We start from the raw sequence: 23,792 nt of genomic DNA, 5'->3' as shown, positions 1-23,792 counted from the left end.
TCTGGGGACCAGGAATAACTTTCAAAGGCATGCCCCCTGGGATCTACTTCCTTCAACTGGCCCCACCTCCTGAAGTTTCCACAGCTTCCCAAAATCGTGCCACTATCTAGGGACCAAGGGTTCAACACATGAGTGTTGAACAGATAATGAAACAACAAAAAGGAAAAGGACAGAGGAAAATAGACCCTACATTATCTGAATTTCCTTCATAGCTAGCCTTGTGTTTGCTTTTCTTTAAGGTATAGACTTTTGTCCATCTAGCTAAAAGGACTTAGAAGGAAGTAGAAAAATTGAAAGAATTGTCTCTTCCAAGGAAATAAGAGTTAATAAACCATCAGTGCAGTGTAGAGATGTGATTTCAAGCATGCTACTTAGGCAAATTATTGCCAGATTGTGATGAGTACAGAAATTGAAAATACACATTTAGAAAGATACAATTTAATGTCACTGTGTAATCTCAACCTGTGATTACTGGACTCCCCAATAGAACAGACTGTGAGTGAATGAACTCATGAGTCACAGCTCCTCTCATTGCCTCTTGGTCATGAACATCAGGACCGCATTATCTGTGACCTTCTAAAGTGAGATTGTAAACTGCAAAACTCTTAGAAAATATGATCATTTAGCTTTAAATTATTCTTTCTATGACTAGCTCTACACTGTAGAAAACTATGAAGGATCATATTGTCAAAAATATGGCTTGGAATTCAGTTCTTATATAAGAATAGGTTGTGAGGGTACAGCTACAATGGCAGGAAGACATTCTGGAGCAGCCCCCCAGAAAAGCGAGTTTACACTATAGTGCAACCCTCTTTGCTTCCTCCATTAAGAAATTCTTGCTAGCAAATAAATGCCAGCTGAGCTAAACAGCAGACTTAATGACATGGTAAAAATGTGAACTCGTAGAGACTAATGTGTTAAGTTTCAGATATTTTATTTTGAGATTATTTAGAAATTGGCCACAACAACTATTCTTGCATGGTCAGCAAGTACAATTTTTCTTAAGAATGTTAGAATTACAGAATGAGCTACTTGTTCCTGCAAGTTAAGAAAACACTTTATTCTCCCCTTTTAAAAAATGAAATTTAAACAGTTTGACAGACTTGTCCACTTGTCTGATTATCTTCTTTATTTTTTATTAGATCAGCAATTCCATGCAAAGCAGAAATGTAATGTGGTTTACAATGGCAAAAAAAAAAATCAAAGAGGAAAAGGTTGAAGTTTCTAGAAATCATTACTTTTTTTTGAGATAGGGTTCTTCCTATGTAGCCCCAGGCAGCTTTGAACTTGTGATCCTCCTGCCTCAGCCTCCTGAGTATGGGATTACAGGCACTTGCCACCATACCTGACTTACAATATATTTTCATAGATGTATCATAATTATCAAAGAAATAAGTGGTGATCTTGATATTCTGCATCAGCAAAAAGTTATCACCAAATACTTTTTAAATGTGGTAGAATGTTTTTAATTTTATTTTCTATCAAATGAAGATTCAAATGTAGAGATTCCAGGAAGCCAAATTCACTTATTTCGTTGGTAGATCACTTAAACTTAACAGAAAATTCGGAGTGAATTCCTGGAACTGGTTACTGATAGAGGATCGAAGATGAATAAAACACAGTAACACTTGCTCCATTTTGAAAAAAAATGAAAGTTATAAAGAATATTCTCCCAAGCTTACTGAAAGTACTGTGAAATCTCTTCTTCCATTCCTTTCAACATACGTCTGCTAAAGTTATCCCTATACTTACCTTTTGTGTCATTAAAACAAAACAATGAAGCACTTTAGATAAAAGATATTCCCTACAAGAAGTAGTGTTGTCAATTTAACTTAGGTTAGAAATAATAGAAAGCAAGATCCAAGCTCATTTTTTACATCAAAAACTTTACATACAGATTCAACATTGTTTGTTTAAAGAGTGCATACAGGCACTTAATACTGGAAATAACTACTTTACTTGTAGTTTTTTTTCATTATAATTACAAAACTCAGAAAGGTTATAAATGTGATAGAGACTCTTCCACTGCCTGTATGTACACTTTCAGCAATGTGCACAGATTTTTGTAATTTTTTTCCTATCCCCTTGGTATTGTTTATATTTATTAAAGTATGATTTTATGTCTGCTAAATACAATAACAACACTTGAACTTGTTCTTTGTATGTCTTTTTCTAGCAATTCAGTTTTATTGTATTTGATAAAAGTACTGGTGCACAACAGATTGGAAATTTTAAAACCTAGTCCACACCATAGTGTTGGAGGGGCACTGGTGCATGAGCTGCATTGATTATAGGTAGGCTACAACTATAACCACAAACACTTAACCACCAGCAGAAGAGTTTTCATCATAGTATTACTGGTTAAGCTTTTTAAATAGTTTGATATTGTAGTAACTAAGAGAAATGAGTATTAGCCAGGTCAGTTTTCCGAATTAACCAGTAAAATAGGCACTTCGTTCTCATCTATGTGGTTTGTGCTAACAGGACTTAGAAAGCAAATGACCATATCCTGTTTAAAGTAAGGATAACACTTCATTATCTGTTCTACTTTATTCTTGGCTACCTGGAATAGTTCTTCTGAAGCATGCATGCATGGCAAGATAATCTGTGTGGTTAAAGGTGATTTGTAAATGTAATCTCTGATAAGTATTCTCAGAGGAAAGAGTCATTTCCTCTCTCTCTCTCTCTCTCTCTCTTTCTCTCACACACACACATTTTTCCCCCCGGGGAGGAAGTACTTAAAATGAAAGTGAATGAACAAAGTGTGAAGAGTAGTCTGACTTCCCCTTTTGAGATCCAATGATCCATTTTACACAATGGATTTAAGCAGATGATTTATTACATGGCCACTCACAGCTAAGACGCCCTAGAACTCAGCAGAAAGGGCAATTGTGTGATGAATTCAGGCAACTGACAGGCAAAAAGAAGGTACAGTCTATGGTGTCCAAGGAAGGGTTTGTAAAGATAATGTGCTCCACAGCAGAGCTTAGGCTTATAGCGGTAGGTTTTTGTTTTGTGTTTGTTTGGGCTTTTTATGGAGGTAGGATGAACACATTTAATGTTGGAAAGCTAAACTTGATTTAGTGACAAAACTACAGAATTTCAGGCCACCTTATCTGTTGTGGTGCTATCCTGCATCGGTACTAATAATATATGCAATATTATAGCAATAAAAATAGCATGCATAGTGTATATGGTAATTCTGTATTATGCTGATGACTCATAAAACCCTTGTGTATTAAAGATTATTAGATCTACTTTTCAGATGAGGACACTGAGGTTTAAAGAAGTTAAAGTGACCTTTATCTAAGGTCACAGAGAAAGAAATAGGTAGTCAGGTTCTAACCTAAGTCTACTGTAAATTCTACAATAGTTATGCTTTTCAGATTGTGTGCTAGAGGGTTAGAATTAGATCATTTTTAAAGAGATAGGGCAAATACAATAGAATATACAAATGATTTTAACCAATGCAGAGGAAAGTGGATTTTTAGAGACCACACCTGGTGTTGTTAAAAAGTTCTCCATCTATTTTCTATGCCTAGACCCCTCTCTGTCTCAAGGCTTCCTAACTCATTCTTCTGCTAACCCGTTTGACTTCCACAATTAGTTTATTAATTTAATTTTTTTAGTTCCTTTCTTCCTTCTTATGCTGGGGGTTGAACACATGCTGGACATGCATGTTGTACCACTGACCTGCACCCTCCCACTCTTTGACTCTCCTTCTCTTCCTGTCTTACAACACTAAGTGGTAGGTGGACAAAATCCCCCTGCTGGATGAAGAGTAACCCTGGTGGAGCCAGAACAACCCACAGACCTCGCCAGTGGAAGGAGGGCCACTCATCATTTCATCAGTTAGTGCTTTGTATGGAGATCTGGTTCTTTAAATTTTTTATTAATAAGGTGTCAGCCTCTGTATAATTTCACAACTGCAGAGCTCAAAGAGCATGGATACTAGAGTCCTTCCAACTCTTGGATTCACTCTGGCTTCCCTGGATGACCCAGGAAATACCTACCCTCTCTGGGTCTCTGTTCTTCAGTTTCAAAGCCAAAACAATACTAATGATACCAAGGCCAGAGCCAGGATTGGGAATATGTGTGTAACATAGTCAGGGCAGGATGTATTTCATGGTGTTTATATCATACTATAATGTTAACTTCTAGTATTTGAGTGCAGTGAAATCCTCTACCACTAAAACTATGAAAAGATTTGGTGTTTTTTGTAGAATCCCAGAGACTTTTCTGGGTTTGTTACGTAGTAGAGTCGCCCAGGTTGTACTCCAAAGCATTGTGACCAATGAACAGGTACTTGGGAGATGAAACCTGTCCAACTCGTCCTGTGTCCCACTACCCAGCAGTGTGCCTCAGTGTAGGGCTGCAGCTAAAGAGGAAAGGTGCCTTTTAGTCATTAGCCCAAAAGCACCACATCTACTAACTGAAGTCACTTAGCACTATCCTTTGGAACCTTAGAGGTCCCATATGGTGGGTTTTTCCACCTGACAAAGTGCCAGATAAACTATAATTGGCTCCAAAAAGTATTTGCACTTCTAAAGGTATTCTAGAACAATTTTGAGAAATTCTCCTCTTTGTCATCACATAAACACTTGTAAAACCAGTGGCACCTCAGGAATCAATATTTCTGAAATGTTTTATGGTCTACAAATGTATAAGGAGTCTTTATTCTTCTTGCCTCCCTTCCTTGATGTTAGGAAATATGTCAGAATATGTTAGGTCACCATATAGCCAAACATCTTGAAAACTCTATTTCAAAGCTCCAAGAAAATGATACTTTGAATCAGTGGACCTAGATTTAATTTCAGATTGCTCAGTTTATATTTTAAGCTTCCTTTAAAAATATTTTCTATTATTGTGCTCTTAGAGAAAAGTCCCATCTGATATCCAATGTTGTGTTTTAAAATTCAGCTGGATAATATTGGAATTGAGTTATTCTGTTACAGCACTTACCATATGTTAATGGTTGAATTGACATTTTTCAGGATAAGTGTTTCTAGTAGAGAAAAATAGAATGATGCTAATTTTTGATTCCTTAGCTTGTTAGTTCTTTTATTGAATGACAGACTTGAGCAACATAAACCACCTGAAAAACGATTGACACGTTGCCCTCTAATATGATAAATGACCTCGCAGTACTTGTGTTTCTGTATTTTTATACTTGGAGATATTTCCATTTAGAAATGTTATCTATCTACAATGGAATTTAGCATCAACAGCAGCTAAAAATAGTGATCTATACATACACATAAGATGTTAAAACAATATATTACATATAATATATAAATATATACATATGTACATATACATATATCTGTATAAAACAGATCAGAAGAATAATATTGCAGAGCAAATGGATAACATGAAATTTGTGACAGGAGTTACCCCAAGAGGGGTGATGGAAATATGACTAGAGGTGGTCAAAAATGATTTCCATTTAATCTGTAACATCTTTTTTATTTTTAAGAACACTTGAGTGGGCGGGGGGAGAAATGACCCAAACATTGTATGCACATATGAATAAAAAAAAAAAAGAGAACACTTGAAGAAAATATTATAAAATATTGCTAGTCATTCATTCTGTGCCATGGAAAAATAATCTGTTTGTTATGGTGTTATTTTTATATATCTGCATTTTTAAAATTTTCTTGGTAAAATAGTTTGAAACTACTTACAAATGTTTGTGTATATTTTATGATAGCATTAACAAAAATAACAACAAAAATATCCCCAGATCCTAAAGAATTTTTAAGACGTAATATCTCACAGTTTTGATGTTGATACTTGTACAAAAATATAGTAATGCAAGTCACAGTTTTTCTCATTAGTGCAATTCCTCATTTGTCCAGTACCTTTCCAAAAAGTTATACTTAATTCCATTTCATTTTTAGCTCACTCCAAGAACATGAACAAATATACCAGTTGTTTGTGAGGCACAGTTGAAGACAATGAGGATACAACAATCACAGGTTCATCAAACACTTGTCCTTAGGCCAAATCTGGTCCACCACCTCGTTCTGTAAATAAAGATTTTGTTTTTGTTTTTGTTTTGCTTTTTGGTGGTTTTGGGGTTTGAACTAAAGGCCTTCCACTTACTAAGCAGGCACTCTACCACTTGAGCCACGCCCCTAGCCCTTTTTGCTTTGGTTATTTTGGAGATAGGATCTTGCTTTTTGCTTAGGCCATCCCTGACTGTGATCCTCCTTTTTTATGCTTATGCCACTACACCCAGCTTCTTCCATTGAGATGGGGGTCTCAAAAACTTTTTTGAGTTGGTTGGCTTGGAACTGCAATCCTCTGATCTCAGCTTCCCAGATAGCTGGGATGTCAGGCACGAACCACAGCACCCAGCTATTGGTCGAGATGGGGTTCTCACAAACTTTTTTTTTTGCCTAGCACTGGTCTCAAACCACAATCCTCCTGATCTCAGCCTCTCAAGTAGCTATGATTACAGGGGTGAGCTGCAAAACCTGGCTAATAAAGCTCTATTGGAAAATATATATGTCCTTTTGCTTACATAATGTCTATGGCTACTCTAAACAGATGAATAGCTGTGCAAAAACTATGTGACTCTCAAAGCCTTAAACTACTTACTGTCCTTACAGGAACAGTTTTCCAGTCTCTGAAACAGACAAAAATCTCCACACTTGTGGACTTACAACCTATGACAGAGACTGACAATAACAAAATGAATAAATAGTTGTGTATATGGTGACACATAAACAAAAGTAAGAAAGCAGGGGAGGGGACAAGAAGAGTTGAGAGGATATCAGAGAAAACCTAGGTGTAAAGATGATGACATTTGAGGCTGGGCATGATGACTCATACCTATAATCCTAGGCACAGGGGAAACAAAGATCGGGAAGATTGCAATTTAAGGCCAGCCACAGCAAAACATTAGCGAGACCCCCATTTCCACCAACAAGCCAGGCGTTGTTTTGTGCTCACCTCTGTCATGTCAGCTACACTGGAGGCATAGGTAGGATCGCAGTCCATGCCAGCCTGGGCAAAAACTTGAGGTCCTATTCTAAAAATAACTAAAGCAGGCTGGGAGCATGGCTGAAGGGCTCAAAGGTAGACCCTGTGGAAATTTGGGGAAACTTTTTCCAGGCAGGGAAGCAGCAAGTGCAAAGTTTTGTGTAAGGAATTTCAGGGAGCTTCAAGAGACCAGTGTGTCTGGGATGGGAATGAGAGAGAGGAGAGTCTGTGGACTATGTTGAACACAGCCCTGCAGGTCATTGTCAGGAGTTCAATTTTTACTGATAAGGACCAAAGTTTGTTATTTGTGAAATCGAGAGTATTCATTTCACTTAAAGACTGAGGCTAAAACTATGGATAGCACCTCTTTATATAAAACAGTATTCACTTCTGAAAAGCTCACTCTTGACTCTGCCAGCCATCCTTCCAGTCCTTACCAGTGCTGAGAAGGGAACAGAAGGGGCAGATCTTGGCTGCATGACTCCACTATTTGAGAAACATTTTTGTGATTTATTGTTCCCATAACTTTTCACGTTGACACTAGCGTCAGTACGTTCTATCTAAGGCTTTATTTTCAGCTAATTTTAGGGGTTAGGGTATTGCCAAGTGGCAGAGCGTGCACTTAGTAGGTGTGGTGCCTTGAGTTCAATTGCCAGCGCCAAAAATGCAACAATAATAACAGTGCTGCCTTTCAAATACAGCATTTAGGGTTCATTTTTCTTGGGCGTTTACCAGAAATTTAATTGATCTTCATATGAATATAATACCCACCTTCTCCATCCCCCCATGTAGCTTATCTCCACTGGGAAATCTTGGACCCTACCCCAGAAAACTGGGTAGATATTTATGGAGAGCTCACTCCATGGGAGGCGCTAACCCTGGCCTCAAGAAGTTTACAGTCTAATAATCGGAAAAGATTATAGAAATTTCTTTACAAAGTTAGGTATTTCTCTTGAAGTGAATGCCTCTCAGATGTAGGCAGTTACGTTTGTACTCATTTTTTATTCTTATGGTAGAAACAGCTAAAGCTCAGAGACTGTGTGACTTGGTCAGATTTACTTAGTTCGTGAGTTAAAGAGAAAGTACTAACGAACAGATCTCTGACTTCTCAATGCAATGCGACTTACTTTCCATTCTATTTTAATTGTTTAGCCAATGATAAATTATTTTTTGTCAAATAGATAACAAAATATACTTTTGTCTCAACATAGTCCTTTCTTAAATATAAAACATAACCACACAACAAGCACACCACATACTTAAAGTATGCCGAAATAGGAGTATGGCTACTCCACCCAGTCAGGTATGTCCAAGCTACTCAAGCATGTCCAAGTTCAATGAAGGTTACAATTCTTGAATATAATAAAAGACCCATCTTTTAGTGGGTCTCTTTAAACAGCCGTAATTTTTTGTATGGGACAAAACTGACTTAGACAGAAAAGGAGAAACATTCTAGTATCAGATTAAAAGCGCTTCAAGGGCAGGATCTGTGCTTAATTTTCTCTTTAATCTCCAATAAGCAGCATATAGTCTATATTTAATAAATGAATAAATATTTATCATTGATATGATTTTCTGTTTTCTTTGTTTCTCTGCTCACTCGTGTGTCTTATCAGCAGGTGGTTTCTCATTAAATTCATAAACAAATGTAATTTTGATTGTCTCCACCATTAACTCATAGTTTTAGTTAATGTTGATTCTAGAAGATTTAAAGTTTTGTCTTCAGGAGCCCAAACATCCGAATAAACATGTGAATAATACCATGTAATTTTATGTTTAGAATTTCATAGACATGTGATTGGTTTTTCTTTTTTGCCTCTGGAGATCTTGACATCAAATGGAGTCCATCTGCATGTGTTCTGAATGGATTTAAATTAAGTTTCCTTCATATGACTTTCTGAAATTATCGTCTGGTAAATACTTTATTATATGTAATAAATAATAATGGCATAACTTTTAAACTCATACTTTATTGCAGTTGTTTCTTTCTCAGCATGTCCTAAGTTTGAGAGCCTCTTCCTACATTAGGCCCCTGGAGTTCTCACTTGCAACATTGGTGGGACCTCTAGCCATTTTAGGGCATCTTCATAAATTTTAATCCTGTATCTTAAGAGATGACTAAACTGTGACATTATTTCCCTCTATGACTCTACATTATTAGTTGATCATAATACAGATGAGATTAGAAGCTACATTTTCCTATTTCTGTGTATGGGTTTAAGCATCCTTTTTTCCCATGTAAGGTCTTTCACTTGAGTTAGGCCAGCCAACTGACATATCGCTCATTAATCATGCATATTAACTGGAGTAGTTAGTGTTTTGAAATCCAGCCTACCATCCTGTCCACAGAGACCAGTTCTTGTTTTTTAAATGTGATGACATATGCTTCAGACACTGCTAATTAGGTCTTTTCCTTGAAAATTTATCCTGACATGTTTCAAGAACATTTTCCCCCTTGAGTACAAGTTAATTAAATTATTAATATCCTTGTATAAGTCTTGTAGGATAACTTACAGAATGCATATTTCTCTATTTTAAAAACCATAGTTCATAATGAATGTTTAAATATGTCTCGCTTCTTCATATATCTGTTCTGGGTGAGTATAAGAGGATAGTAGATATTGTGTTCTATAACATACAAAGTTAATGTAAGGTAAAAATATTTTGCATATATAAATAAAAATGTTTTACATATAATCACCTCTGACTGTCTGCACAAGTGTAAGCAACTGTTATAAACAATCTAAATTGGATAACCTAAAATAAGTTCTATTGAGCTTCTGTATTAAATGAAAAGTTTGTAGAAATTTTACCTTCTAGACTATTATCTACCTGAATAGGCACGTACATCATTCTAAATCATATGTCCTTTTAAAGACAAAATGCTCCTTGGCTTCTCATGTCCATCACGGTAATACAACTCTGAGTACTCACTGCACTCTGCAAACCCAGACTAATCTGGCCAACTAATGTACCACCGAACACTCACTTGCCCTCTGCCAGCCACCTGTTCCTTGTGATTCCTGATCAAGCCCTATTCAGGGCTTTGTTTCTTGAGGTTTTTTTTTCTGCTTGATGCTCTTTCTCAGACCTTGCATGGCCCATGAATTTGGCTCCTGAAACTTCTCCATATTTTTCTATCTAAAACAGTTCATCTTCCTATGTAACTCTTACCATTTTACCCCACTTTATTTTTTTTGTAATTCTTATCCCTATTCAAATTCATATAGTAATTTGTTGAGTTAATGTGTATGTGTAATAACTACAATGTAATGGTAGTGATTGGCAACAGTACAGCCAAGTTACCTGAATTCAGGCTCTGTGTCACATGACCTTGGGGGTAAGTTATTTTGATACTTATTTGTCTGATCTATAAACTGGGAATCCCGGAAGGATATTTTGAGAATTAAATGAATAAGTAGATATAAATTTCTTTGAGTTGTGTCTGCCAAATACTAAAGGTCTTTTATTATCTGTTTCTGTTATTGCCCCCATGGCAATATAAGCTCCATGAGGATAGGGCTTAAGGTATTTCCAAAGCACACAAAAATATGCAGATCATAGTTGGGACTCCATAAATGTTTCTTAAATTGACTAATGAATGACTGAGAATATACACTAGCTGAAAGTGGGGAAAATATTCTACAAAAACACAATGAAGAAATGGCAGGTAAACAAATGAGGGGAGTAGGAAAGTGAAAATGGAGATTTCATGAAACTGAGAAAGCTGATGTGGTTATCTACATTTTATGTATGTGTATATGTGTTACTAGATGTAACAACAATGCTGGGAACAAGATGTGTTTGGGTTCCTGTCTGTAGGATACTTCCCTAGAGGGAAATAGAGAAAAAGTCAAGAAGAATGTAAAAAGAATCTGGTAAGTGATCCTAAGGGCTAGAAGGATTAACTAGGGCACCAGCTTTCCCAGGAAATCCTAACTTTATTCTGGGAAATGGAAATGTCAGGTGCTGAGAGGAGGAAGATTGATAAGGACAGAGTCCAAATTACTTTTACCCAGTCGCCGTTTCAACTGACATCCCATGTTAGGTTATAGGAAATGAAAATTAGTGTTGAAATTAAAAAATATATACCCAGTATTTTCATAATGGTATGTCCCCAAATGTTTAGATTTTGCAAGTCATCAATATACTTTCTCAATTTTTAAACAAATTATATAAGAAAAAAGAGGGTGGGATGGATAAACACTTGATCTGAAGGATGGTGATAAATATCAGAGGACTGAAGATGACACACACCAAAGTGTTAGTGGAGAAGTGCCGGGAAAGCAGTTCCTGTTTGAGGAGACTTTTCAGGGTGTGGTCTCGTCTTGTTACTAAGGATGTACAGACAACTTTTCTGCCCACATTTGCCTCTCATCCTCCTATCCTTGTGATCCCTCTGCCTGAAAGGAAGACTAAAGAGAATTTATTCAAAGGTAACACATTTGGAAAGAAACTTAATTCTTGTTTCCTCTCACTGGAATACTTGAGCTTACTGTAACCAAATGAACAAGTCTACCCAAACATCACAGTTCTTGTCCCTTCTCTTCTTCCTTAAAGGCAAGATCCAGGTCTTAGTCATCTTAACATACTTTCCCCTAGCAGCAGTACATAAAACACAGATAGTAAATTTTTCCTGAATGAAATTTACTCATATCATTTTGATAGAAATTTTTCCAAAGTCAGCATTTAAATATCCAAATGCAGCTTAATCCATTAAATTCACCTCAATGAATTGAGAATTGGACAATGAAAAATTTTCAGCTTCAGAATTGGGTGACCTTTCTGTTTCATCTTAAGGATCCTCTGGTGTTCCCTTCATTTGTCAGGCACTTATTGAATAACTGCAAAACGTCTTTCCATGGATTTACTTGGTGCTAGTCAATTTAGCTATTCAGATTGAACATGCAGCTCTAAAATCCCAGACCTTAAAGGTAGTCTTTTAAAATATGCAACTCAAAAATGTTGAAAATACATACTGTAGCTTTACTTTCATTGAAATCAGGATATAAAATTTCATTAACAATTTCTTGATTCCAATATCATCTGTTCTTGTGTCACAGGCCTAGATTCATCTGACGTATCTGCAGTTTGTTGATAAACCTCACATTATTTTCACCTTAACATTTCTAGTAAGATACTATCATTTTATGTGCATTTTTATCCCTTTACATGTTGACTTTATCTGCTCTAAATCTAAAAGCATAATCATTACCTTATTCAGAGAGAAAGATAAAATTCTATAATGATTGGTTTTAGAGATGTGGAAACCCAATGGCCTAATTCTCAGACAGGAAGACAGTGGGTAAAGCCAGATTCTCCTTCTCCAGACTGCGAGCATTCCAAATGTGAAGGAACATTTCACAGTGCACTTCCAGCTTCCACCCTTTTTCTGCGGTACAGAGGTGTTAAAATGTATCACAGCATGTTCAGAAAATTCTTTAGCCACACCCTACTGCTGTCCCACTCTTGATACCAAGATGAATGAAGTGCATTGGCAAGCTGTGCCTGCAGGCATAGAGAGCAGAGCTAGATATCAGTGCTTAGGCAAATCCAAATGGAAGGGTTGGGTTGGCCTGCAGAGTCAGGGTAGAGAGTGAGGCAGGACAAGGGAAACTAGGACACCCTAAATTCAATGGGAAAAGAAATAAACAAATGGAACATTTAAAGTCTGACTTGATGCAGCCATGAAGAAGAACGAAATGTTATCATTCGCTGGTAAATGGATGGAATTGGAGAACATCATTCTGAGTGAGGTTAGCCTGGCTCAAAAAACCAAAAATCGTATGTTCTCCCTCATATGCAGACATTAGATCAAGGGCAAACACAACAAGGGGATTGGACTATGAGCACATGATGAAAGCGAGAGCACACAAGGGAGGGGTGAGGATAGGTAAGACACCTAAAAAATTAGCTAGCATTTGTTGCCCTTAATGCAGAGAAACTAGAGCAGATACCTTAAAGCAACTGAGGCCAATAGGAAAAGGGGAACAGGTACTAGAGAAAAGGTTAGATGAAAAAGAATTAACCTAGAAGGTAACACCCACGCACAGGAAATCAATGTAAGTCAATGCCCTGTATAGCTATCCTTATCTCGACCAGCAAAAACCCTTGTTCCTTCCTATTATTGCTTATACTCTCTCTACAACAAAATTAGAAATAAGGGCAAAATAGTTTTTGCTGGGTATTGAGGAGGGGGGAGAGGGAGGGGACGGAGTGGGTGGTAAGGGAGGGGGTGGGGGCAGGGGGGAGAAATGAACCAAGCCTTGTATGCACATATGAATAATAAAAAAAAAATGAAAAAAAAAATAAAGTCTGACTTGGAGAAAACAAGAACATTATATATTCTTACTCATTGTGGAAGTTTAAAATGCTGATTTCTTAGAAGAGAGTACAATGGTGGTCACTAGAGGCTAGGAAGGAGCAGTCGGAGGGGTATGGAGAGGGGCTGGATAATTCTGGTACCAAATACTGTTTACTATGATAGGCAACTATAGCCTACAGTGTTTTATTTTGTATTTCTAAATATCTAGAAGCCAAGAGTTCAAAGGTTCCCATCCTATAGAAATGATAAATGTTTGAGAAATGGAAATGCTAATAACCCTGGTTTGATCATTATTCATCATATACATGTATCAGATTATGCCATATCCCAGATATGTACAACTAGTATGTCAATTAAAAATAAATACTAATAAAAGGGATTACAGCATGAAAATAAGTTAAATTGTGAATGATCAGAATGTCCATGTGAAGAAAACCCTAATCTGTCTTAATGAAGTGTTATCATTTATTCAATTGTAGCTCAGAGATTTAGGCAATAATGTCACAACAACTTCTAATTTGTTTTGAAAAGTGTCATTAGTTATTTGTGTAGTCCAGTTAAAGAAAAGAAAGGAAAAGGGCAAAGAGAGATGGAGACAGTTTGAAATGATTTGGAAATTTTAAGACCCCAACCTAGATGTAGCAGAATGGATTCATCTTTCTGCAGCTCTAAACCTATTTGAAATCTCTTGCTCCTATTGAATTACATCCTCTCCTCTCCTCTTGTCCCTACAAGTGCCAATTGCCTGATCCCAGAAGTAATGAGACCTTTAGGACTGGAGTTGTTGTTGTCATAGATGTATTTTTAAATATCTGCTAAGATATAACATGCACTTAAGATATTATGCGTTCCTCACGGAAGTATTCTACTCCGGTTTTACACATACCATTTTATTTCAAAATGTGGTAACTCTTTATAACATTAGTCATAAATCTACTTCCGTTCACAATGTAAAAAAGGAAAACTAAACTTCCCAGATAGTCTGTAATGTTTTCCTGTGTAATTAACACCTCATTCACAGTTGTGTGTGCCAGTCAAGGCCCTTTCTCCTCCTCTTGACATTTCCTTGATACCTCATTCAGGATGAACTGATGCCTAACAGTGTGCAAAATGCACACATGGAAACAGGGAAATATTTGAAAGGCACCAACTGTATTAGCGACCCTTGGCAATTCAGAGAGAGTAGGGGGTAGGCACATGTTTTATCTTGTGGATTTGGGGTCTGCACACCATCCATTATTTGAGTCTTATTACTGCTATAACCTCATCTGCATCCTCATCACCCTGATCAACAACAACAAAAATCTATCAGATAAGTACCAATAGTCAATTATTTGCATTCTTCTCTTCCTTCTCTTCTTAATGCTCCTCCTGGAGGGTCAAGAGTTTATAAATCAAGTGCCTAATTTAAGATACATATGCTTTCATGCTGCAAGTCATCCTGGAAGGATCAAGTTATATTTTACTGTTAAGTTTATAGATGTCACTTAAATAGGCTTGCTTGGTTTTCATTTTTTTCTGAGAATAGTGACCCTGTGTGACCTTTGACATAGCAAATACAGATGGATAAAGTCATTGATCATTTAAATAAAATTATTCCATTGTGGGAATCTCTCGGTTTCATTTTTTAAGTTTTATTGAATATAACGTATATTTGGGAAAATATATGTAGCACAAGAGTACAGCTTGTTGCTTTTTCACAAAATGAATAACTTACTTAACCAGTACCCACTTCAAGAAACAGAACATCAAGAAATCCCTCTCATGCTTCCTTCAGTCACCCCTCACCTGGTAACCCACTGTAACTTCTAAAAGCATAGATGAATTTTTCCTGGTTGTTCCTCATGTAGAATTATCCACATTATGCTTGTGAGAAACATCCATATTATTACCTGTAGTTTAATTCTATTCATTCTAATCCCAAAGTATGAATAAGTCACAATATATTATTTTATTTCTACTTCTAATGAGCATCTGATTATTTTAGATTTTTTAAATACATATTTATAGTTAAGAGTTGATTGCACTTTTTGAAAGGATGTTCACTATCTATTTTAGGTTTCTTTAAGACACTCTCAGATATTTTTATATGGAAAATTTGGTAGAAAGTGGTAGAAGTGTGGAACGGGACTAACATTATTACTGCCATGTACCAGATATTGTGATAGGTATTTTTATTTATTTTTTGTGATAAGTATTTTTAATTGTGATAAAAATGTATAACATAAAATTTGTCATCTTTACCATTTTTAAGTGTACAGTTTTAGTAGTATTACATATGTTAACATTGTTGTAAAGTAGATCTCTGTAACTTTTCCATCTTGAAAAATTGAAACTCTTTGCTCATTAAACAACTCCCCTTTTGTCCTTTCCCTCAGCTCCTGGTAACAGCCATTCCGCTTTCTGCATCTAGAAATCTGGATACTTTAGATATCTCATATAAGTGGAATCATATAGCATTTGTTTTATTGTGACTGCTTTTTTCATTTCTTGTAATGTCGTCAAGCTTCTTCCATGTTACAACATGTGACAGGATTTCCTTCCTTTTAAAGACTGAATAATATTTTATTGTATGTTTGTACCACATTTTGCTTGTCCATTTAGCCATGACATTTGGATTGGTTCTACCTATACAGATTCATTGAGCAGAGTTGCTTTTAGACAAATAGCCACTTAAGAACAGACTCCCTAACCAGGACAGTCTCTCCCAGCTCAGCAGTTATCTGAGTTATCTGCCAGATTCTCATCCTCATCCACATCCAAACTCCCACATTTTGCCTCCCTTTAGAGCGGGTCTATAGCAAGCCTTGTAACGGAAGGACAAATTGTAGGAGACATAAGTGGAAACACACATGTAACACCTCTTCCTCCATCATCATCACAAGGCTTCTCCCAGCTCTACCATCAACAGCCCCAGCCCCTGGCCCCAGGTACCCTCATTCACTGCCCCAGAGTCTTGTGAGGAAAAGAGCAAAGATTCACAGATTATACTTTCCTCTCAAAAATGGAGGAATCTGATTTTAGTCCTAGGATGTGAGTTGTGGTTTATGCCTATTGCCTTGGCATAATTATTAACAAAAAATATTCCTTAAATTATCCTGCTTAAATAATGAAACTCACCCTACAAAAAAATCTGCTATTAGTTAGGTAGGCTTTTTCCTTTCCTTAATGTTTTTAAGTGAAACAGATCTTTTGGAGAAATAGGAGATTGTGCAACTGTATTCAGTGCAGTCATGGACCTTATAGAGGGGAAATAAGAGAGTTAGTTAATTCCTGGGGCTTCCTGGAGAGAAGGAAGATGGTATCTGGGAGTGAGTTTGAACCATTATGTTGATAGAAGTCGTGGCCCCGTAGTAGCACTCTCGTATTCTGGAGATTCCACTCATATTTCTCATCCATTCACCTCTCTGCTCTGAACCAGAGTGCCCCCTATAGGACACTAAGACATGGAACTTAAGTCCCAAGGGTTTGCCTTATCTGTTCCTATAATGTGTGCAGTGATAGAGCTAGCAAAAAAGTAATTATGCTGCTTTGTAAAGTATGTCTTTAATATTGTTCAAATCTGCTTCAGGGAGTTACTTAGAAATGCAGGCATGGAAAACAGATTTAAACTGAAATATGTACTGGTCAAAGTTGTCTACACAAACACGTTCCACTGAGTTAACAGCCCAAATATTTCACTTGCTTGCCTACTCTTAGAAAGGGTGCATAAACAAATGGACCCTCTCTGCACTCTTAGGACCCACGCGTCGGTACTCTGACCGAGGTGAGGCTGACTTAAATGATTGTGTAAATCAGTGGAGAGATGTGGGAATTTGGATGCTTGCCCTTACCATATTGAATTGTGAATACTTTTTTACTCCTCATTTTAACACATGTCAATGTTGTGCTACAATAGCTGACACTTGGTTTGTCTAAAACATTAACTCTGTGATAAAAATTGATCCATAGTCAGCCTCATTTTCCCCACTTCCTGACCAAATCAATATACATGTCTCCTTTGAAGAAAGGGGAGTGTAAATAAAACTTGATCCTCTGTTTTTAACTTACTTCAACCTAATGCATGCTTAAAGAAAGGGCTGATCACCTACTTGGATACCATTGATTTTGTTCCTTTGCACGCTTCTGCATTAATAAATTACTTTCTAAGTAAACTTTTTGTCATTGATCAGTCCTCAAAGAACTTATATTTTCAAAAAACCCAATATATTGGTTTTCAGGAAATATAAATCTCAAGACTAGAAAATGGCATATATATATATATATATATATATATATATATATATATATGTATATATATATGTTTATATGTATATATGTTTATATACATATAAACATACTAAATACACAAATTATATAATTATGTATTAATTCCAATATTATAGTTTCCCCAAAGAACTCCATCTAACATTTAGATCTCTAAAATGGAAGATATATGAAAACATCACTAATTATATTTCACTTTTTAATGTTTTTGGTGGTACTAAGATTTTGAACTTAGGGCTTTGCGCTTACTAGGCAGGTGCTCTACCACTTAAGCCATACTTCCAGTTCTTTTTCCTGTGGTTATTCTGAATGCAGGGTCCCACTTCCTGTCCAAGCCGGCCTGGACAAAATGATCCTCCTATTTTAAGCTTCCCGCCATTGCTGAAATGATAAGCATATGCCACTGTGCCCAGCTGTTGGTGAGGTAGAATCTTGCTAACTTTTTTGTCCAGACTGGCCAAAGACCTTGATCTTCCCAAACTCAGTCTCCCAAGAAGCTAGGAACCACCAACTATTTACAGGCATGAACCACCAGCACTAGACTTTGTTTTTAATTTTTTAATGTTTTAAAATTCTGTTCTATAGATGTTAGGTAGGGTTATTTATGAAAGAGGGTACTGTTTTGATACGAAGCCCTTGATGATATGCTCTTAGCTTACCTTAGATAACAATAGGCACATTTTTCACCCAATCATAGCATAGTGTGTGTTTGTGTACCTCCCAAAGCTTACTCTGTGGGTCTGTCTGCATTTAGACTTCCCTACCCACTCTAAGCCTAGATGAAAACCAGAGAGATCAAGCAATTTTGCTTGACACTTTCAGAGCAAGAAAATTAGTAATAAAATGGTCCTTTCTGAACTCATGCATACAATTCTCAAAAACAAAAGCAAAAAAATTGAAAAGACCAACCTAGTGCTAGGTATCACTAAGCCTTTATATGTATAAATATTCTACCAATATGGTAATCAAATTGTGATTAATAACAATGAAATAGAATGACAATATTTGGAAAATGTGTGTTCAGAAATGCTTCTCATTCAAAAGGTGTGCTTTCCAAACCTAAGCTTAGTTTCCAAATTTAAGAAAATGATTTTATAACAAGTAACTACCACTCTTAAATAATGTTAGATGAATAGTTAAACATGTAGCACAAACCTATCTTTCTGACTCTTGCAATTAGAATTTAGCTGGTTGTGAACTTGGGACAGTCAGTGTTCAGTTACAATAATAAAGATTATTAGGCTAGGGATATAGCTCAAGTTTTCCTTCCCAGCAAGTACAAATCCCTGAGTTCAAACCCCAGTAAAACAATAAAAAAAATAAAATAAAGATTAATATGCAAGAATTATATGTTTTAGTTCACTTATTCAAAGGGAAGAAAAGTGCTATTTAATATGCTTCAGATGAGCTATATAATTATATCTTTACACAATGCTTTCCAAACTTTAGTAAGCATAAGATTTACCTGAGGTAATTCTAAAAAGATTCCTGGCTCTCATCCCCAGAGATTCTAAACAAGTAAAGTAAAGCAAGAATAAAAGAACATGCATGTTTAACACCCAAGCTCATCCTCAGGTAACTCCTATAAAATTAAGAGTTCAGACCCCTCTTTGAGAAACATTTATTACTTCATCCAAATTGCATTTATTATTTCATCTGAAGCTGCAGAATCATTGGATAAAATGCCAGTCTTAGGCCATTGTTTGGATACTTTACCTGGCTGTCCGAGAGTATCGAGTCAGGAGTCAGAGAGCATGTAAAAAGACTGCCGATTCATTCATTCTGGTTACCATATTCTTGGTGGAGAGAACTAATGGTGACCCACAGCCGTTAGAATTCATTGATGTTTAAGAGTCATATGGACTTGGAATTGCTTTTTAACTCTTGTTATTTTTTTTACTGTCTTCCATATTGCCATTTCATGTTGTTTTATATTAAATTGAAATTAGGCCACGGCATTTATTATGTGTTTTCTTTTGGTTTCAAGGGAAGACGAGGAAAAACAGGACCACCAGGAAAACCAGGACCTCCAGGACCACCTGTGAGTAAATAATAGGATGACTGTCCCTTTTAGAGATTGTCTTTTTTATTTTTGTATATTGCTTACAGATTATTTTACTCTCCTGTGGATGATGTCCTTCTTTGCACTGTATAGAATGACTAGTTTTAGCACTTGAACGACGAGTTTATATTCCCTATATCCCTCCACCACCACATATCACTACATCACCACTGCAAAACTAAGGAATAAGGGAGACTGTTATCTGCCCACACACCTCATTCACTTCTTCACCATGTGGGCATGAACAAGTGTGTTGCCTGCCTGGGCATCCCCAAAGCAAGTGTCAAATAGATGAATCTTGTTCTGAGTGTACCTGAACTCCATTTCCTCAAATTCTTAACATCCAGCCTGATAATATGATGGGCGACTAGGGGAACATTGACTTTTCATCTGCTTTTCTTGATACAAAACTGTATTGTTAGTAGAATTTCATAGAATATACTTGGTAAAAAGAGCTATAAAGATCTTATCTCATTCTTTTACCCCAAGCTTCTAGAAAAAGAGCTCTATTTCTCATGGTTCCAGTAACTCTTTTTAACCTGTCCAGGTAGCTGTGGCCAAGCTACTCCAGTGATACCACCCTCCCTGCGGTCACTAAGAATCTCTGAGATGCCAAATTCCATGGGTACTTTGAGGCTTCATCTGGCATCTCTCTTTCTCTCCTTCTCCCTCTCCCTCTCCTTCCCTGTTTCTGAAAGAAACTTTGTTTTCTTGGTTTAGCAGTACTGATTTTTCACTCCTAACTCTAGGGCCATCCGTTTGTCTCCTTTTTCAAAAACTTTCTGTCTGTACTCATCTACATGTTGGGATACTAATAAACTCTAATCTTTTGTTTCAAACCACATATTCCTCCTGAGTCTTGGGCTCACTTAACCCATCGCCTGCTCAGTATCTCTACATGGAGAAAAAAAGCATTTCCTAAACTCAAAAATCATCCTAGATTTTTTTTTTTTACCTTTTTATCTTCTTTTAGAGATAGCTCCTGAATCATGTCAGTTCTACATTCCTGTAACCATGAGTGCATCTCCTCCTCTGCATCCTCACTGCCACTGCCTTAGCTTAGGCCTTTGTCAGCTCATACCTATATGTTTTGTAGCTGTGTAAAAGCTGGTGTCATTGCCTCTGCCTTCTCCAAGTGGAGTAATATCACTAAATCATGACTTTCATAGTGTAACTCAGTGCTTAACTTCCAGGCTGGCTTCAGTGGCTTAAAACTGTTTAAAGGATTAAAATTATTTGGTTTAAAACTCCTCAATAGCTTCCTTTTCCTTCCAAAGAGATGACTTCCACATTTTCTCCATGCTATTCTGGGCCTTTATAGTTGGCCTTTTACCTACCTTTGCTCTATCCTCTCCCATGCCCTTCTTTCTTTTGTAATCTGAAATGTAATCTTTTCCTACTATCACAAAATGCCATGCCTTGCAAATGTTCTCCTCTATCTTCATAACTCAGTGTAAGCATCAATTCTACATAGTCTTTGCCAGCTCTCTCAGCATCTGAGGTGCCATCCTCCATAAACCTTCTTCAGGTACAGCACATTGCTTTCCAGCTTATATGTTCCTTATTTGTCTGACCACTGCACTGAGATTTTTGTAAACTTCTATTTTGTCACCATTGCCTAAAATGGTTTCTGGTTTGTATCATGCTATTATTGACTATTTATTTAATGAATGAGTAAACAAATGAACAGATTTTGCAAATAAGAAAATGAGAACCAATAAGTGACTTTTTTTTGAGAGCCTACAAATTTATAGAACCACTAGAGAGCTTCACACCCAGCACCCTAGGAATCCCTTAGGATGTGGTCACATGGCAAAAATGAATATGACTGCTTCTTGGCCATAGATGTTATTTTGCTTATGCAATTGAGTGGATTTTTCTATTAGCAATGCATCAGCATTAATATTGATTAGAAAAGCAACAGGATCATGAATTTGATATCCTAGAATCCAGTCTTTAAGGTATCAGCATTGTTGATTTTTATTCCAATTTTTTCTTGGCAAAATAGAGAGCATACTGTATATTTTTCAATACTTGTTTTGTGTTTTAAAGAAGAAAGCTGGTTTTTGCTAACAGGCAAGATTAGACCTTTGTGTAAGCTTTCTAAATGTTTGATGCTACTGTAAAGAAAGGATAATTATTGTCTCAAAGGAGGAATTTGAATGATATAGGTATTTGTGACACACTTGCCAAATGTCTAGGAGAGAGAAGATTATGCTGAATTCTTGAATGAGTCCTCAACTATTGATCAAATGAGTTTACTGAAGAATTTAGAAGATTAAGAAACATGTGAAGAGGTTTTCAATAGTTCTATAGGTTTTACTTTGTTGGCAGAGTGTTTGCTTATTTTTATTAGGTTTAGTATTTAAACTCAGCTATGAGTCTGATACAGTGTTCATTAGATCCTGAGTATATAGTACTTGAAATAAAAATGGTTTACTAACTTTTTAATACAATACAATATACAATATGTTAGGCTAAAGATATAAGGAAAATGTATGCAGAATATAAAAGATTTTTATATGTAGGTCATCATTTGTTTAAAAAGAAAATAGTCTAAGCCATTGGCTTATTCTCTGTTGAAGAATTGTGACTTACAGAAACCTCTCTCTTTCTGATTCTGAAATGACCCCCCTTATTGACTAAAATATCTTTTCCCTCATACAAATGTCATCTAAACTTCACTTTAGGGTATAGTTTTCATCACCTTTTGGATTTTTTTTTAATTGCTCACATCATGGGTTAAACTGATGACAAGTACCTATCCATACTTCAAGAGCTTAGCTGAGGACAAAATTAAAAAGAAAGGTAAAATAATTGTCTCCACACATTTGTCTGCCACCATAATATTTAATTTTTCTAAACATAATGTACTTTATAAAGAGTTATTTCCCAAGTGACTACAAATGGAGTTCTTCAAAATGAATCTTTTCAAAGTCATAACTAACAGTTTAAGAAATGAGTTTATAAAATCTATGTGGTCTTAATTCACATTGTTTACTGTTTCACAAACATTTATTTTGGGCCCTACTGTGTGCCTAACACTGTGAGCAGTTGGGCTTGGGAAATTGAACAAGATATTGTTCTTGCCTTCTAGGAGATTCAAATTCAGATCACAGAAATGTGAAGAAAATTCATTAAAAATAATGGTTAGGGTTGGTTTCCTATTGGAATTGACAATTGAGGTGTAAAGCTTGAGGATTATCTGGTAAAGCAAAGCAAAGGGAGCTAGTAAGCTAGGTACTACTGGCAGAGGAAGGCAGTATGAACAAAAACATAGAATGCTGAGCCTCTGGCAGGGGGGCTAAGTAGCCAGCCACACACAGCTGAAGCACCAAACACTCGGCCAGCAGTGATGGAGTCAGCACAGGCAGGGTCCTAGCAAAGCTCATAAAACTATGAAAATACATAAAGAATTCTGTCCCCGGGCAGATTTCTTTGATGGGTCACTCTAGTGGCACACTGGAGGTGGATTGCTCAGAGAGAAAGATTCATTGCAGCTATCACAGTGCTCACTGTTTCAGAGTATCAGCAGAGTATGTGTTATCCGTGTTTGGAAATTCCATGCAGCTATTTGTATTTTATTACAACATAGAGAGAGAGAGATTAAGCGAAACTGCAGTCTATATGTGGACATTGATTTATTTGTTTTCACTTATTTGCCACTTCCTGCATTGTACCCTATGTGACATGAGTCACACAGAAAAGAAGGCAATTAAGAGAACAGAGAAAGATTGGTAGGGGCCAAAATTCTTCAAATTGGGAGGTGGTGTATGACTCACCCTAGTGGTCAGAATGTGAGATTCCGGAAGCATGTGTTAGAATTTTGTACAATTTGAAATGCAAAGTAATTATGATTATCTGAAAAGAACTATGGAATAGGAGTTATCAGGAGGCCCAAATCCTTTGATAGCAGCACATTTTGCTCAATGTTGTCAAGAAAATGGTCTTCCCCTTGGGAATTTAAAGGTGTTCTCTAAATCAGAGGCAGTGCTGTTGTTTAGGGGAATGTCAGTTCAGATTAGAAGAAGTGGAACTGAAAGAAAAAGTCTCTCGTGGCCTACAGCAACTCAAAATAATTAAAATGCTTTCACCCATCCTTCTACCTGTAAGTCTTTATACTAAAGCCAAATTTGTATTTTCTCACTTTCT

The 23,792-nt window shown here is 36.5% G+C and overlaps 1 protein-coding gene across 4 annotated transcripts in view; it reads left to right on the top strand.

Moving 5' to 3' along the window:
• Col19a1 (collagen type XIX alpha 1 chain) overlaps nt 1-23,792 on the top strand; it is a 336,038-nt gene that overhangs the window by 202,125 nt on the left and 110,121 nt on the right. For all 4 annotated transcript variants that reach the window (XR_012449953.1, XM_074080460.1, XM_074080453.1 and 1 more), the window contains exon 16: nt 19,566-19,619. Coding sequence is in view for 3 of the 4 variants with exons in the window: in XM_074080460.1 (XP_073936561.1) it covers nt 19,566-19,619 (54 nt within the window). In the remaining variant the exon portion in view is untranslated. The remainder of the gene's footprint in view (nt 1-19,565; nt 19,620-23,792) is intronic.

This window comes from Castor canadensis, chromosome 1, assembly GCF_047511655.1.
Source record: "Castor canadensis chromosome 1, mCasCan1.hap1v2, whole genome shotgun sequence".
Lineage (NCBI taxonomy): Eukaryota > Metazoa > Chordata > Mammalia > Rodentia > Castoridae > Castor > Castor canadensis.
This window is presented reverse-complemented; position numbering and strand designations above follow the sequence as displayed.